At 40.7% G+C, this 14521-nt stretch overlaps 1 protein-coding gene across 1 annotated transcript in view; it reads left to right on the top strand.

Moving 5' to 3' along the window:
- Positions 1-11730, top strand: part of SEPTIN8 (septin 8) — a 59548-nt gene extending 47818 nt beyond the window's left edge. The window contains exons 9-10 of the mRNA XM_075856460.1: positions 149-339; positions 5773-11730. Of these exons, the coding sequence (XP_075712575.1) occupies positions 149-339; positions 5773-5776 (195 nt within the window). The 3' untranslated portion in view covers positions 5777-11730. The remainder of the gene's footprint in view (positions 1-148; positions 340-5772) is intronic.
- Positions 11731-14521: the final 2791 nt, after the last annotated feature.

Below are 14521 nucleotides of genomic sequence, written 5' to 3'. Positions count from 1 at the left end.
CCTGTAAAATGGTATGCCCAAAAGCAGAATCACATTGGTTACTATATGGGGCTTCACACTTTTGTTTCACATCCAGGCTATAGATAAATCAATAGGAAAAATATATATGTTTTGTGTGATCTAACTAAAATAAATGAAACCGTTACAGCTGCAAGAGAAGTTTGCACATCTAAAGAAGATTCACCACGATGAGAACAAGAAGCTGGAAGACAGGAGGAAGGAGTTAGAAGACGAGATGAATACATTCAACAGACGGAAAATAGCAGTGGAGTCTTTGCAATCGCAGTCATTCCAAGCAACATCTCAACAGCCTCTAAAGAAGGACAAGGACAGGAAAAAGTAAGTTCTCGTCATCTCATTCTATTCCTCCCCTCAAAATCACAGAAAAGGACCATACTCACTGATTCAAGGGCAGGTTAAAACACCAGTTCCTAGTAGTATAAGAGCTGGTGTTATAACCTGCCCTTGTATCAGTAAGAATGGCGCTTTTCTGTGATTTTGAGTACATTTCATACAATTTTTTCTTCCCTCGTTTGCTACTATTTCTGTTACTAAGCATGGTCTGTTGGACTTACTTCCCAACTCTTAGGGGTTGCCGATTACTCAGCCTTCTGCTATACTAGCTATTTATATTGTGTGGTTCCAATAGGAAAGCTGCACATGAATTAAATTCTTAATTGAAAAAAAAAAACGACAAACGCCATAGAGCGTGGGACCCCTCTCAATTCGCCAGAGTGAAGAACCCAAAACAAACAATGGCTCTTGCATAAAACCGGAAACGTTTCTAAGCCTTTTGCTCAAGAGCTGAGCCCGCGCCATAAGTACTAGGTTACCAGAAGATAACTCTGATTCCATACATTTAACCCTTCAATAGCGGCATCTGACCAGTTGGAAGCGGGCTGCCTCAGTCCCCCAATTGCCGTCGAAAGTGCGGGTGCCGAGCGGCTGCCATGACAGCCAGAGGAACAGAAAAAGCCAATACACTGCAATACATAGGTATTTCAGTGTATTGCATGATCACATGGTAATGTCCCCTAAGGACTAAAAAAGAGAAAATGTCAAAATACAACATTTTATATTTAAAGAAAAAATAAGTTGCATACAAAATGTAAACAATAAAAGAAATAAACATAATTGCCATCACCACATCCGTAAAAATCTGAACTATGAAAATATCACGTTATTTAACCCGCAGGGTAAAGGCCGAAGGAAGAAAAACAAATTTCACAATGCCAAAATTGCTGTATTTTGTTCACCTTTCTTCCCCAAAAAATTGTAATGCAAAGTGATCAGAAAGTCTCATGTACCCCAAAAACTTCAGCTAGCCCCCCCCGCAAAAAACAAGCCTTGACACCGCTCCAGTGACGGAAACATAAACAAGCTCGGGGTCTCAGAATATGGTGACACAAAACAATGGGGGTTTTTTTTAACACATTTTTATTTTGTAAAAGTAGTATAAAAGAGCATAAAAAAAAAACCTACAAATTTGGATTCACTGTAATTGTACTGACCCGCAGAATACAGTGAACGTCGTAAAAACGAATCCCAAAAAACTAGGACTGATTTGCATCCTCTTGAAAAATAATTTTGTAAAGTGTCTCAGTACATTATATACGGTAACAATATTCAGCAGAGATTTGAACAATACACGGCGCTGCTGCTGCAATATAACCAAAGGGAAATGAGGTAATGACAGGAATATTTCATGATCATAAGGCTACGAGTACTATCATTGTTACCCTTTACCAATGTGATGGTTGCACAGCTATTTGCATTGTTTTTATCTTGCAATGACGTCATTGCCGCTCTCTGATCTCTGCTTTGGCGGTTCTTTTTCAAATATTCTCACTGTATTTAACCCCTTAACGATGAGCGACGGATGTATCCGTCGCAAGCAGGTGTTAGTTCCCGCAAAGCGACGGATATATCCGTTGCTCTGATCGGGTGGGTACTGCCAGTACGCGATCAGTGGCAGGAGCACGGCTGTTATACACAGCCTGGCTCCTGTCCCAACTGCCGGAATCGAAGCGCGCTCCGATACCGGCAGTTTAACCCATTAGATGCCACTGTCAAAAGCGACAGCGGCATCTAATGTGTTTGACAGAGGGAGGGAGCCCTCTCTGTCACCCCATCGGCGCCCCCGCAAAGAAACATATACACATATATGGTATCACCGCGATCGTAACGACTCAAGCAATAAAATTAACGCATTAATTAAACCGCCGTGTGAACGGCGTCCAAAAAAAACAATGGCAACATTTTTGTTCTCCCATTCCCACAATAAAAAATAAATAAATAAATAAAAGTTAATCAATAAGTCCTGTGTACCCCAAAGTGCGATGATGCAAAAACAAGTAATTTAAAAAAAAAAGTTTTTTTATTTTGCAAACGTAGGAAAACATAAAACATATTTACATATTTGGTATCCCCATAATCGTGGCGACCCATAGAATACAGGTAACATGTTATTCATGCCGCATAGTGAGCGGTGTAAATTTATAACGTGAAAAACTATGCTGGAATAGCTGTATTTTAAATTCTTTCCTAAAATAAAGTTAATAAAAGTTAATCAATATATTATATGCACCCAAAAATGATGCAATTGAAAAATACAAGCCCTTATACGGCTGTCGATGGTAAAATAAAAAAAGTTACAACTCTTAGAATGCAACCGTGAAAAAACAAAAATAATCCATTGTCATTAACGCACAAGATGGCCTGGAACATCACTGTTTGTTTTTTGCATGGCCCGAGGAAGACGTTAAAATTACGCATTAAATTGCGTAGCTTTATTATTATTAAATATTCCTTTCATGACCTCATTTCCCTGGTTATACGTGTAGCAGTGCCGTGTATGGTTCAAATTTTTGCTAAATATTGTTCTACATGTGCGGTGACATCCCTTGTTTACCGGCTCGGACCTTGGCAGCAGCACACCTCCTGCATTTACTTTACCATACCCACATCAGAGTTGTGTCTGAACAAGCACAAGGTGAGCATAATTTTGTCTCATCCTAGATGTCCAGCGTTTCCTGCTTTACCTGCACCATGTTGCGCCGTGCGTTTTCCTCTTTCTCCTTATTTAGATCATTACATTTATATGGTACAATAAATAATACCATTAAAAAATACAACTCGTCTCACAAAAAAAAAAAACAAGCACTTATGTCTACGTTGACCGAAAAATAAAAAAAATTATGGCTTTTGGAATGTGGGGAGGAAAAAACAAAAATTGGCTGTGTCCTTATGGTTAAATAGGCGTATATAAAATATGTAGGGCTGTACAACTGCAGGGAAAATGTGCGCCTGGCCCTGCTGCCCCCGGCAATCACAGCTGATCGCTGGGGTGAGAGAACCCGGGTTCATATTGAAAAGGGTTTGTCATGAGAAATGTGTGTCCGCTGCTCCAGTCAAACTCCTCCTCACTGCAGGGGTGATGGGTGGGGGTCCCCAGCGATGATCGCAGTGTGGAGCAGCAGCTCCTGCTGTGTCTGTGCCCCCAATATCAGACTTTTATTAGACACTATGTAACAATGAATATTCATGTGATGTTTCATAAACCTGTGATCACTTCCTAGTCTGACCTGTGTAATGGGAAGGATACGAAGAGAAGTCGATTGTATAAGTCAAACTAGATGTATGTAACACTCCTGGATTTTTCTCACTCATATATAGTGTGTATAGCCTTTACCCTCTCCTATTTATCCCAATATTGTCATCTGTTGCATAGTGGAGCAGAATATACTGGTATAATAGGCTTTTGCTATCCACTCTGATACGGTCACATGTCTGCTTTATAAGCTTTTGCCCAGCAGTCTTCAAGAGAAAAGATGGTCACTTCCCCATGTTTGCTTTTGGTGTTGATTTTTAGGACATGAACATGCTCCTTGTGGCAGTTTATAATCCGTATATCTTTTTATATATATATATATATATATATATAACACCTTGCAAATTGCTGAATAATAGCCATCTCTTGTCCCTCCCCATAATGACTGCCAGAGTCTTACGGCTTCATGTTACCTTACTGTAAACTGCCATTTGGGTATAGAGAAGATTGAACCCCCCCACCCCACCGAGTAAAATTATCTGACCACAGATGCTGACTATTTCAGAAAAGGGCTTAATGGTAAAACGGGAATACTGCAGTCTCGTTTTATACATATCAATGATTCACAGTGGGAAAAGATGGTTTCTACTTTTTATAATAAATTTCTAGAGTCTCTCCACCAATTCCACACCCGCTGCAAAAACTCACCATTTATAGTGCCCCAGATGAAAATAATGCCCCCCTTAGTGCCCCACACTGTAATAGTACCCCCCCCCTGCATAATAATAGTGCGCCCTTTTGTGCTCCACACAGTAATAGTGCCCCCCCCCCCGCACAGTAATTGTGCCCCCTTTTAGGCCCAACACAGCAAAAGCTCCCCTCCTACACAGGAATGCTTCTCGAGTAGTAAGGTCCTACTTTGTTTCCTCATATAGTAAAGAGGTCCCCCTTTGTCTCCTATATAGTAGTTTGGACCCCTTTGTGTCCCCATGTTAGTTAGGTCAGCTTTGGTGGCCCTATATATTGGTTAGGTTCTCTTTGTGGCCCACATAAAGTACTTAAGACCCCTTTGTGTCCCCATGTTAGGTCCCCCTTTGATGCCCCCCATATAGCAGTTAGGCCCCCCTTCTGCCCTGCATGCAGTAGCTGGGCCCCCTTGTGCTCTCCATACAGTAGTTATGCCCCTTGTGCCCCCCCATACAGTAGTTGGGCCCATATTACCTAGGTCTCCCTGGCGCCGTGACATCATCGCGTCACCAATGCCGGGACACCGACGTCCTCCCGACCTATAGTATGCCACAGGCCTTAAACAGCCTGTGGACTATAAGAGTAGGTGGCAGGGCCGGGAGCCAATGGCTCTCTGCCCCGCAGCTTGAGAGTGATGCAGCTCGGCGCCTCGGCCCACTGGAGGATCCTCCTGTGTGCCAGTCCGACGTTGCCTCAGGTTACAATATTTTCAACGTACAATGGTCTTTCCTGGGCTTTGTAACTTGAAACCGCATTTAACATACAATGCCACAGACCGTCCAGATCAGCGGATCAGCCAATTAGCACGAGCATTTTACTGGTAAAACATCTGTATTACTGAAATGCATTCACTGACTCTAGTAGTGCCTCTTGACAGTACAATACGGTACTACATGCTATGTACTGCTCTTTACCTGTTCTAGCATGAGTTGCTCCCTTGGGTACAGGTGACGGCTCCATGTGATCTCTCTGGTACACTGTGAACTGTACAGGCTCCTGAAGAAGCTCCTGTCCTCATTGTAGAAAGTGATTTACAGCCTCCAGCAGCCATTTCTGACTTTTATATGTGAGAACCTGCTTTATCTGTATTAGTTATCTGCTTAATTTTATTTGTCTTTCCTCCTTTGTGGTTGACATGTTGTGGGCTATGGAACCAATTCCTAGTTTGCCATAGAATTACGGTCTCACATTACAATATTTTCATCTTTACAATGGTCGTCCCAGAGCCAATTAATATTGTAAGTTGAGGGACCGCTGTATAGCAATTTGACAACTGGAAACCCCCAATGATGTGGAGCACCCTCCGATACAACACAAGCGCATCAGGCCATGCTATCATGAGAACGTCTTTTTAACATCTGATTTGAGTTGTCCAGTTCCTTTTTTGTTTTTATTCTTTTCTGTTATGTTTTTACATTAACTGTGTTTTTCTTAAGTATCCTCAGTTTATTTTGCTATTATTTTCTTTTTTTCAGTTAAGATGCACAGACTTACATGTCAAGATTGGACATTCAGGTTCATGTCATTACATTGCATGAATTCTCACCATCCATCCTAACATTGTATGAGTGGACCAAAGCACACAGACCACCTGGATACTGCAGAGTTTACAACGTACCCAGTTATTTTAATATGTGCAGGAATAATGTGAGTCCTGTTCATTTTAGAAGCTTCAAGCTTTCTAACGATCTATGCAACACCAAATGTGTATTAAAACTCGTACCGATACATGTAATATGTTCATAATATGACACACCAGAGACAACCATGATATTGGATAGGAAATAGAGGATTCGCTGTGGGTAGAGATTTGCTATTTGGAAATTGGGTATAAGAGGAACGTTTGAGTTTACGTATAGAATTCTGACAAAGTTCCGGTTTTTAGATCACCTGTACTATAGAAAGTCTTTGTATTAACTGGTTTTAAAAGGACATTACAACTCAAAATGTGTGGAGGTCGACATTCATAGACTGGAATCCATCAGACAATTGTAACATGTTAGGGAACTGTTGTCGACCATAAAACTGCAAATGTGTTCAATTACATGAAAATCCGGATATGATTTGGTTACATTATTTTGGAAGTTAAAATCGACAAAACTGTTTTCCATGGTTGTTAACACCGTTTACTAAAATGTAATGGCCATTGAGATATATATTATCTGTATCAATTTTAAGGGGAATTCTTAAAGGGATTGTCTGGTATTGCAGCACATCCCTATTCACTGAAAGGAGTTGAGCTGCAATACCAGACACAGCCACTGGAAGAGAAGGGGTGCTGTTTTTGAAAGTAAAAATAAGACTTTTTTTAATTTATTTTTATACGACCCTTAAAAGCGTTTTAGAACGTGATTAGAATGCTCTGGTTGAGATCTGTGGTGCAAATTGTGTTACAGATAGAAATATCTAACTTGCTCTAAAGTGCATTAAAAAGCACGTTGGCCCCTTTAATTTAGGTATTGGCGCAGTCAGAGCATATATTAAACCTTGTGCCATCTTGTGATGTGACTTTCATGCCAGAAGATGCTTTTAGGTGGTGTTCCCCCTTTCTTATGTTTCATTTTTTATGCTTTTTTAAAAAAAAAAAATCTCAAAACTTGATCCTATTTAACTGATTTTCCATATTGATAAGATGGAGTTAATTCAGCTATTATGACCAAAATGTTTTAGTCTAATATGTTATTTTAAAGTGGTTTTCTGGTTAAAAAAAAAAACACGAAACATTGATGGTCTATTTTTAGGATAGGTCCTTGATATGTGATCAATGGGGGTCTGACTCCCAGTGATCAGTGGTGCCAGGGCCCTCTCATTGTTTATCTAGGCTCAGCCGCTCATCCTTACCAGTGGATGTGCCAGGTACTGCAGCTCAACGTCATTGCAGTGATTCTGCAGATCGGCAGCGGTCAGATCCCCAACTATTACACATTAAATAATGGCCTATCTTAAGAAACGCCACCTCAATCCTGTTTTCTTTTTTTTTCTCTTTGTGGAAAACCCCTTTAAATAAAGTAGACTGGACGATCTGAATAATACATCATGTGCAGGTTTTTTTTAATGACAATGTGTACAGAACTGTCAAGATATTTTTTACCTATTCTTCTATACATCAATTGTATCAAATATTTAAGCTCTTAGTGAATAAAATAATCCTGTATAACTTTAGATTTATATATATTTTGGCTGACATATAATGGTTTATAATATACATGTTTCTATGGAACAAGTTGCTAAACAGTACTTGTCATGTGACATTTGCTATAATTGAGGGGGGGGGGGTTTAAAAAAAATTCAGATAAATGTTTTTCATACTTTTTCCACGCAGCGGACACCAGAGTCGGGGTAAATTATGTTTTCTAAAAAATAAAGTTCTCTAAATGACAATTTTTTTTTTTTTTTTTTTTACTGCTATTATTTTTTGCTATTTTACGTTTTGTAAATGTATACAAGGAAGGCAACTGAATTTGTCTTCCCTTAGTTACCCTCTTAAGGGCATTTTTAGGGCAATGCCAGCAGGTAAAAGATGGACCGACCGGCTTGAAGTTATTTATTTGAGCCCCCACCCGGCACCTTTAATCCCAGGAAAAATCAATAGAGACCTCCAACTTGACTAACTCCTTTTTTTTCTCCCTAAGGTGTATTAAAAAAAAAAAACTGCCAAAATCTTCCAGTGCCCGTAGAAATTGGGAGTCAGATCCCACTGAAAAGTGACCCTGCAGGCAACAAAAGAAATACGCACGGCAACTTAAAGGGACACGAAAGCCAAAAATGAATGAAAGGAAGTTTAGGAGAGTCTTTTTACAATCTCTGAAAAATAGAAATCTTCTGGAACTCCTTATAGGGGGGGAAAAGGGTTTCTTCAGTTCTTGGTCCTTTCTATTGTCAGCAGGACTATTGGAAAGGGCAGAGCCAAGCTAAAGGGGCGGTTCTTAAAGGGGTTGTCCAATTTAGAAAACTTTTTTCATATATCCTATTAGGGAGTTGATAGAGGGGGATCTAACGTTTAGGATCTTCATCCAGAGTCCAGATCGGTTACAAAGAGCAACTCTGGCTCTGGAGGAGCTCACCTGCATTACACAGACAACCTATTGATATGAATGGACACTGTGTAATGCCCAACTACTCCTGTGGTGGTGTTTTTTTATTCTACAAACCCTTTGGATTGGGCGGTGGGGCATAATATTAAGCAATATAAGGATATTCTGGTTAGTATTTCTGCGCAATATGCATGAGTTTATAGGCAATGGGGAATGCATGTAAATCTAGGACTTCATATAGTAACATTAGGAATTAGAATTGTGGCCCCCGTACTGCCTTTTCTGTAGACTCAGAGAAATTGCAGCTGGTAGATACAATGTAATAAAAATACTTTGCGTAGAATAGATCAAGACTGGCGTTTCAAACATCAGTCCTAAACTAATTTACATTGGCTGGAGATGCACCAAATTTATTAAGCGGTGCACTCCTCTTGATAAATTTGGCACATCTTTGACTGTCAGTGCAACATAAATGCACATCTACGCCTGCTATGTACATATGTAAATTTTCACCGTAATTACCACTAGTTCCTGGTGTAAATTATGGTAAATATGTCATGTCATTCCCTCGGATGCCCTGGCTCCTAAACACAGCCCATTTTCTCGTTCCGATCAAAAAGCGGTGAGAGGCAAAAAGTAGCCATTAATAGAGAAACTATGATGTACACCAGAAAACTGGCGTAAACCTTTAAATATACCCTCCCCATTGTGAGGAACAGAAACATGACATGTGAAATGGTTGTTGCTATTGTGGGTTGCAGAATGAAGGATCCTGAATTGTATTCCGCCTTAAAAAGTATTCCACTATGTTGAATGGAATAAATATTCGGAATGATTCTGAGAGGAGAGAATAAAGGGAGACATTCTATAACCTTTCCTCCAGGAATATTTACCCTCAGTTCATCTAAACGGATGCGTTCCCAGTTGTGGTTGTGAAAACTGAACCCTACAGTAAGATATATATTAAAATGTACCTCTAATGCCATAGTCCAGTGTCCCACAATGGACAAGAAGACAACCTCGTCTGCAGCTCTACTTTTGAGTTTTTTGGTTTGCAATTTTTCTGTGGCTTTGGCTACACAGGTCCCTACATTGATTTGGGATGAATACCCGATATGCCAGATCAGCCACTTTTCCAGTATGGTCAGTTTTCCCACGTAGCGTAATTATGCCACAGCATTTACAGTAGCAGCAAAGTGAAGGAGATTTAGAAGATCTCATGCCCACGCTGCGGGAAAAAATGCAGCGTAAACGTACCTGCGGTATGGATTTTAAATCCGCAGCATGTCAATTTATACTGCGTTTTCGTTGCTATTCTGTAGCTGGTTTCCCCATTAGGGATGTAAAACCTGCAACAAATAGTTGTGTTGCGACTTTTTTTTTTTTTTTTCTTTAAATTGAATTAAAAAAACCGTATACTTGCCATCTGGGCGTTGTTATAGCCAAGCTTTTTTCTGTTCCTCTTCCAGGCTGGCCTCCTGGGAGGACGTTTCATCCCATGTGACTGCTGCAGCGTTCACATTGGTTGCAGCTTCATCCCAGGAGGCCAAGACTGCACGACAACGGAGGGGCGCGTCGTCATGACTAGGGGTGGGGGGGGTATAAACCTTTTTTCAAACACTGCTTTACGCAACGGAAATTCCAGACAAAAACCTGAACCACATTGTGCGGTTTTTCAGATGGAATGTGCTAAAGGTTCTAGGTCGGATACGCATCATATCCGACCAATGGGAACCCGGCTTAAGACTGTATTTGTACATTGGATTGGATTCTAGGAAATGTAATACAAGATTGAATTGAAGCTCTGAAAAGATGCAGAGTTGACTATGAAGGTTCGCTTTCATCTAGAACATGGTCATGATATTTTTAGAACTCTTTAGGGGTTTTTTTTTAATTTTATTTTGAGTTGCCTTTTCTAGATAGAACAGCTACACTTTTGTTAACTAAGAATTATGTGAATGTCCTTTGGGAAAAAGTCCTTCACCAAATACTTGCCAATAGGACAGATTATATAACTCTAATCAGTTGGGTTGTTCTGCTCCTGGGACTAAAGCCCCTATTACACAGGCCAATTTTGGCAGGTCCAACGAGCGCAGATCAACGAGAGTGTTCGTATATCGGCGCTCGTTTGCTCCTGTCACAAGGAGCAATGCATGGGGACGAGCGATCGTTGCTCCGATCCCTCGTCCCCATACATTATCATCATGTCGGCTGCGACTCTCCCTGTTTACACAACGATAATATTTCCGTTTTTTTAAATGATAGATCAGCAGATGATTGAGCGTTTGCTCGTTTATCTGCTGATCGAGGTCAATTATCTGCAACGAGCGTTCTATGAACGATAGTTCCCGATAATTGGCCGGTGTAAAAGGGCCTTAACACAATCCCAAAAACAAGCCAATATGAGTCCTGATAAGTATTACAATAGTCAATCACCACTACAAGAAAACAAAATTACTTCTCCAAAAGATTCTTACAGAAGGCTTAGTCAATGCTTGGATACAACGTTTAGTTTCATCGGAGAGCTGTGAGATGCTTCAGCTGATCTGTGCATGATGCTTTCATATATTGTTCTTCTCTTGTGTAACGGAGGGTTTATCAAAGGTTGGAATCTGGTATTGCCTATATCTCCTAATTTAAAAATATTTATACTTTAGTCTATGAAATCTGAATTGTAGACTATAGCAACGTTTTTTCTGATCAAATAGTCTGAATTTCTAAATTGGATCAATAATCTGATCATGAAGCAGTGAAATCAAATCCCTCATCCGAGTAAAGCCCCTTCCTCAAAACAGCCAGTGTCTGCAGATGGATTTTGTTTTTCTTGCCACTGAGCTGCTCTATTATCAGATTGCTCCCTCTTCTAAAGTAAGACCAAATTCAGATGAGCATATTGGTGCTGTGATTAACTGTCCGTATTCTGGATGCAACTTACCGTGGTTCCTCTAAACCAAACTCGGCACCCTCGATCCCAGTAAGTCCGGGTTTTGCTTTTGATAAGTGTCTTCTGCATATGTGATTCACAAAGTAAAAAAGATTCTACATGCAGAATTATGTAATATTAATATGGTTTTCAAGTGTGTATCAGTAGGTTCCTCTTTACAAGGGGGAGGGGGGGCAATATTTTCCTGTAACATAAGGTGGTACTTCCTATGCAGTTTATAATGCCATTCACAAATTTGATGGTGCTGGACATATTGACAACTCATTCTTCCTAACTTGTGTCTTCATTAAGGTGTATATTATGTCATATGACTCTCTTTACAATGGCCAAACAACATCACGTGTTAGAATTGTTTTATTTTTCCGCCATTGTGACTTTGTATTTTATTTTTGAAGATTCACCTCTGTTTACTTTATACTTTTTGTTGCTTTTTATTAAATTTCACTTTTATTTTGCATTGTGTGTTTTTATTTGTTATTCACACATACAGTCTTTGCTGATAGTACATCTTCACCATGAATTATTGAACTGACCTTATTTTAGCTGGACATTCACTGATTTCAACAGTATCCAGAAACAGTCTGAGTCTAATGCCTAGGATTGGGGACGATAGATAAGCAATGGCAGTCAGCCAAATGATCGACATCTATGGCCAGTTCTAGGAAAGCACTGAAAATGCATGAAGTATATGTGAACTATACACCTCTTCACTGGATTCTGTATTAGGACAAATTCACACATGGCAGATTTTGTTGCAGGAATTTCCTGAGACCCTAAATCTGGTTTTCATCTAAATTTGGGTTGGTTTTTGTAGCAGGTGTATGGATTTATGCAAGTTCCATTTAGATGGAACTGCCGCGTGTGACTGCACTGTTAGGCCCCCTGAGCACGCCACAGATTTCATGCTTGCTGCAGAAACAAACTTATTCAGATCAATGGAACTGATTTTCAGCAGGAATTTCCGAATTTTTGCAGAAATTTCTGCAACTGAAAATCCATTCCATTCATCTGAATAGAACTTCAGAAACAACCCCATTCACATGGATGGTACTAGTTTTCAGTGTGAATTCACCCTTAGGCTGGGTTCACACGACCATGTTACGTCCGTAATGTACGGAACGTATTTCGGCCGGAAGACCCGGACCGAACACAGTGCAGGGAGCCGGGCTCCTAGCATCATAGTGATGTACGATGCTAGGAGTCCCTGCCTCGCTGCAGGACAACTGTCCCGTACTGTAATCATGATTACAGTACGGGACAGTAGTTCCACGCAGAGGCAGGGACTCCTAGCGTCGTACATCACTATGATGCTAGGAGCCCGGCTCCCTGCACTGTGTTCGGTCCGGGTCTTCCGGCCGAAATACGTTCCGTACATTACGGACGTAACATGGTCGTGTGAACCCAGCCTTAGAAGTAAAAACACAAGAGTGCAGAGGCACACAACCTCAAATGTATTATAAGATGTTATAAAAATGTGTGTGCACTTTTAAAGGCTATGTAAATGTTTGAAAGTGTTTTTGTTTTTTTGAAATACTAATGTGTGTTAATAAACTTTGAACATACATTTTATTAAAAAAATTTTTTACTTTTTAAGATACAGCTGATCTGCATTATCTATACAGAGCAGCTGCATCTAGCGCTATTCACAAAATCAGTCAGTCCCTTGGACCTGACGGGTTCAGTGTCGGCGGGTCTCGTGTCTGACACACAGATGTGAAAGATTACAGGTGGATCATGTGTGTCAGACACGCAGGACCCGTCGACACTGAACGTGTCAGGTCTGCGGGACTGACTGATTCAGTGAATAGCGCTAGATACAGCTGCTCTGTATGGAGAATACAAAGCCGCTGTATCGTAAAAAGAATTAATAAAATGTATGTACAAAGTTTATTAATACACATTAAAAAAAAATTTAACCCCCTTCGCGCTCAGCGACATAATATTCCGTCGCGCTGACCACTACGTTCGCGCTCATCGACTGAATATTACGTCGCAGGGAAAATGCATCGCCATTTTCCATCGGCGGCGCGTGCACGAGCTGTGACAGCTGCTATCACAGCTCAATACGCCGGGACCTGTCGCGATGGTCTCGCCTCCACGATCGACACTATTGGTCAGTTAGTGAGTAACTGTCCAATAGTGGCGATCGGTCTCTTCACTTCCTCTCCCTGACATTACATCCTGCCGCACCCGCCCTGAACGCCTCTGTTGGAGATAGCGAGGCGTTCAGAACTGTTGTGAGAAGAGGGAGAGAAGAAAAGGAGTGAAAAAAAGTGAAAACTTTTTTCTGCTTTCCACTACCCAGTCCTGTACCCTTCCTCCTTGTGTTCCCCCCACGTTTTTGATCAGTGATCTATCACTGACCACTTCTTAGTCTTCAGGACCAATTTCTTGGTCCCTGGGGATTATTATTTATTTTTCTATATAAAACAAAAAAATCTATAAAAATGTAAAAAAAAAAAAATACTTAATTTAGATAATTTAACTAGTTAGTTTAGTATTAGGGTTAGTTAGTGTCAGGGAACCGTCAAAAAGTGTAGTTAGGTATAGCGTCAGGGAATTTAGCGTCAGGAATCCGTCACCGTAGTTAGATCTAGTGTTAGGGGTCCATCACCGTAATTAGGTTTAGCGTCAGGGAAGCTCAGAATATTCTAGTTAGGTTTAGTGTCAGGCACCCGTCACTGTAGTTAGCTTTAGTGTCAGGGAATAGTCGCCCTAGTTAGATTCAGTCTCAGGGAAGTTCAAATAAAATCTAGTTAGGTTTAGTGTTAGGAACCCTCGCCCTAGTTAGGTTTAGTCTCAGGGAAGCCCACTCGTTCTATAAAAACACCAATTTTTTGGGCTGGTTTAGGTAGCAGCCTATTGCTCCTAGTTAGGGAAGCAATCAAACATGTCCCAACGGACATTAACTGCTGAAGAGTCATATGCATTTCTTGCCTCCGACACAGAGTCGTCGGATGGTGAGACTGTTTTATTGATCCACCTCCTCATCGTGATGAAGAGGAACCCCCTAGGAGACGCCCCAGGACCACCACTGCAGTTGAAGCCCCCGAGCTAAATGACCCCGCCGCAGTTCAAGCCCCCAGACATTTATGAGCCCCAAATCCCAGAGTACACGGGCAGCTCAGGGATAAAATTTAATACGGCAGGGCTCAGTGAAATTGACTTTTTCAAGTTCTTCTTCACTGATGACTTTATAGATCTTAGTCTCCCAGACTAATTTATATGCCCAACATATTACTAAGA

Source organism: Rhinoderma darwinii, chromosome 3 (assembly GCF_050947455.1).
Source record: "Rhinoderma darwinii isolate aRhiDar2 chromosome 3, aRhiDar2.hap1, whole genome shotgun sequence".
Classification (NCBI taxonomy): domain Eukaryota; kingdom Metazoa; phylum Chordata; class Amphibia; order Anura; family Rhinodermatidae; genus Rhinoderma; species Rhinoderma darwinii.
Note: the sequence above shows the minus strand (reverse complement) of the source record. Positions and strands in the feature narration are given on the sequence as shown.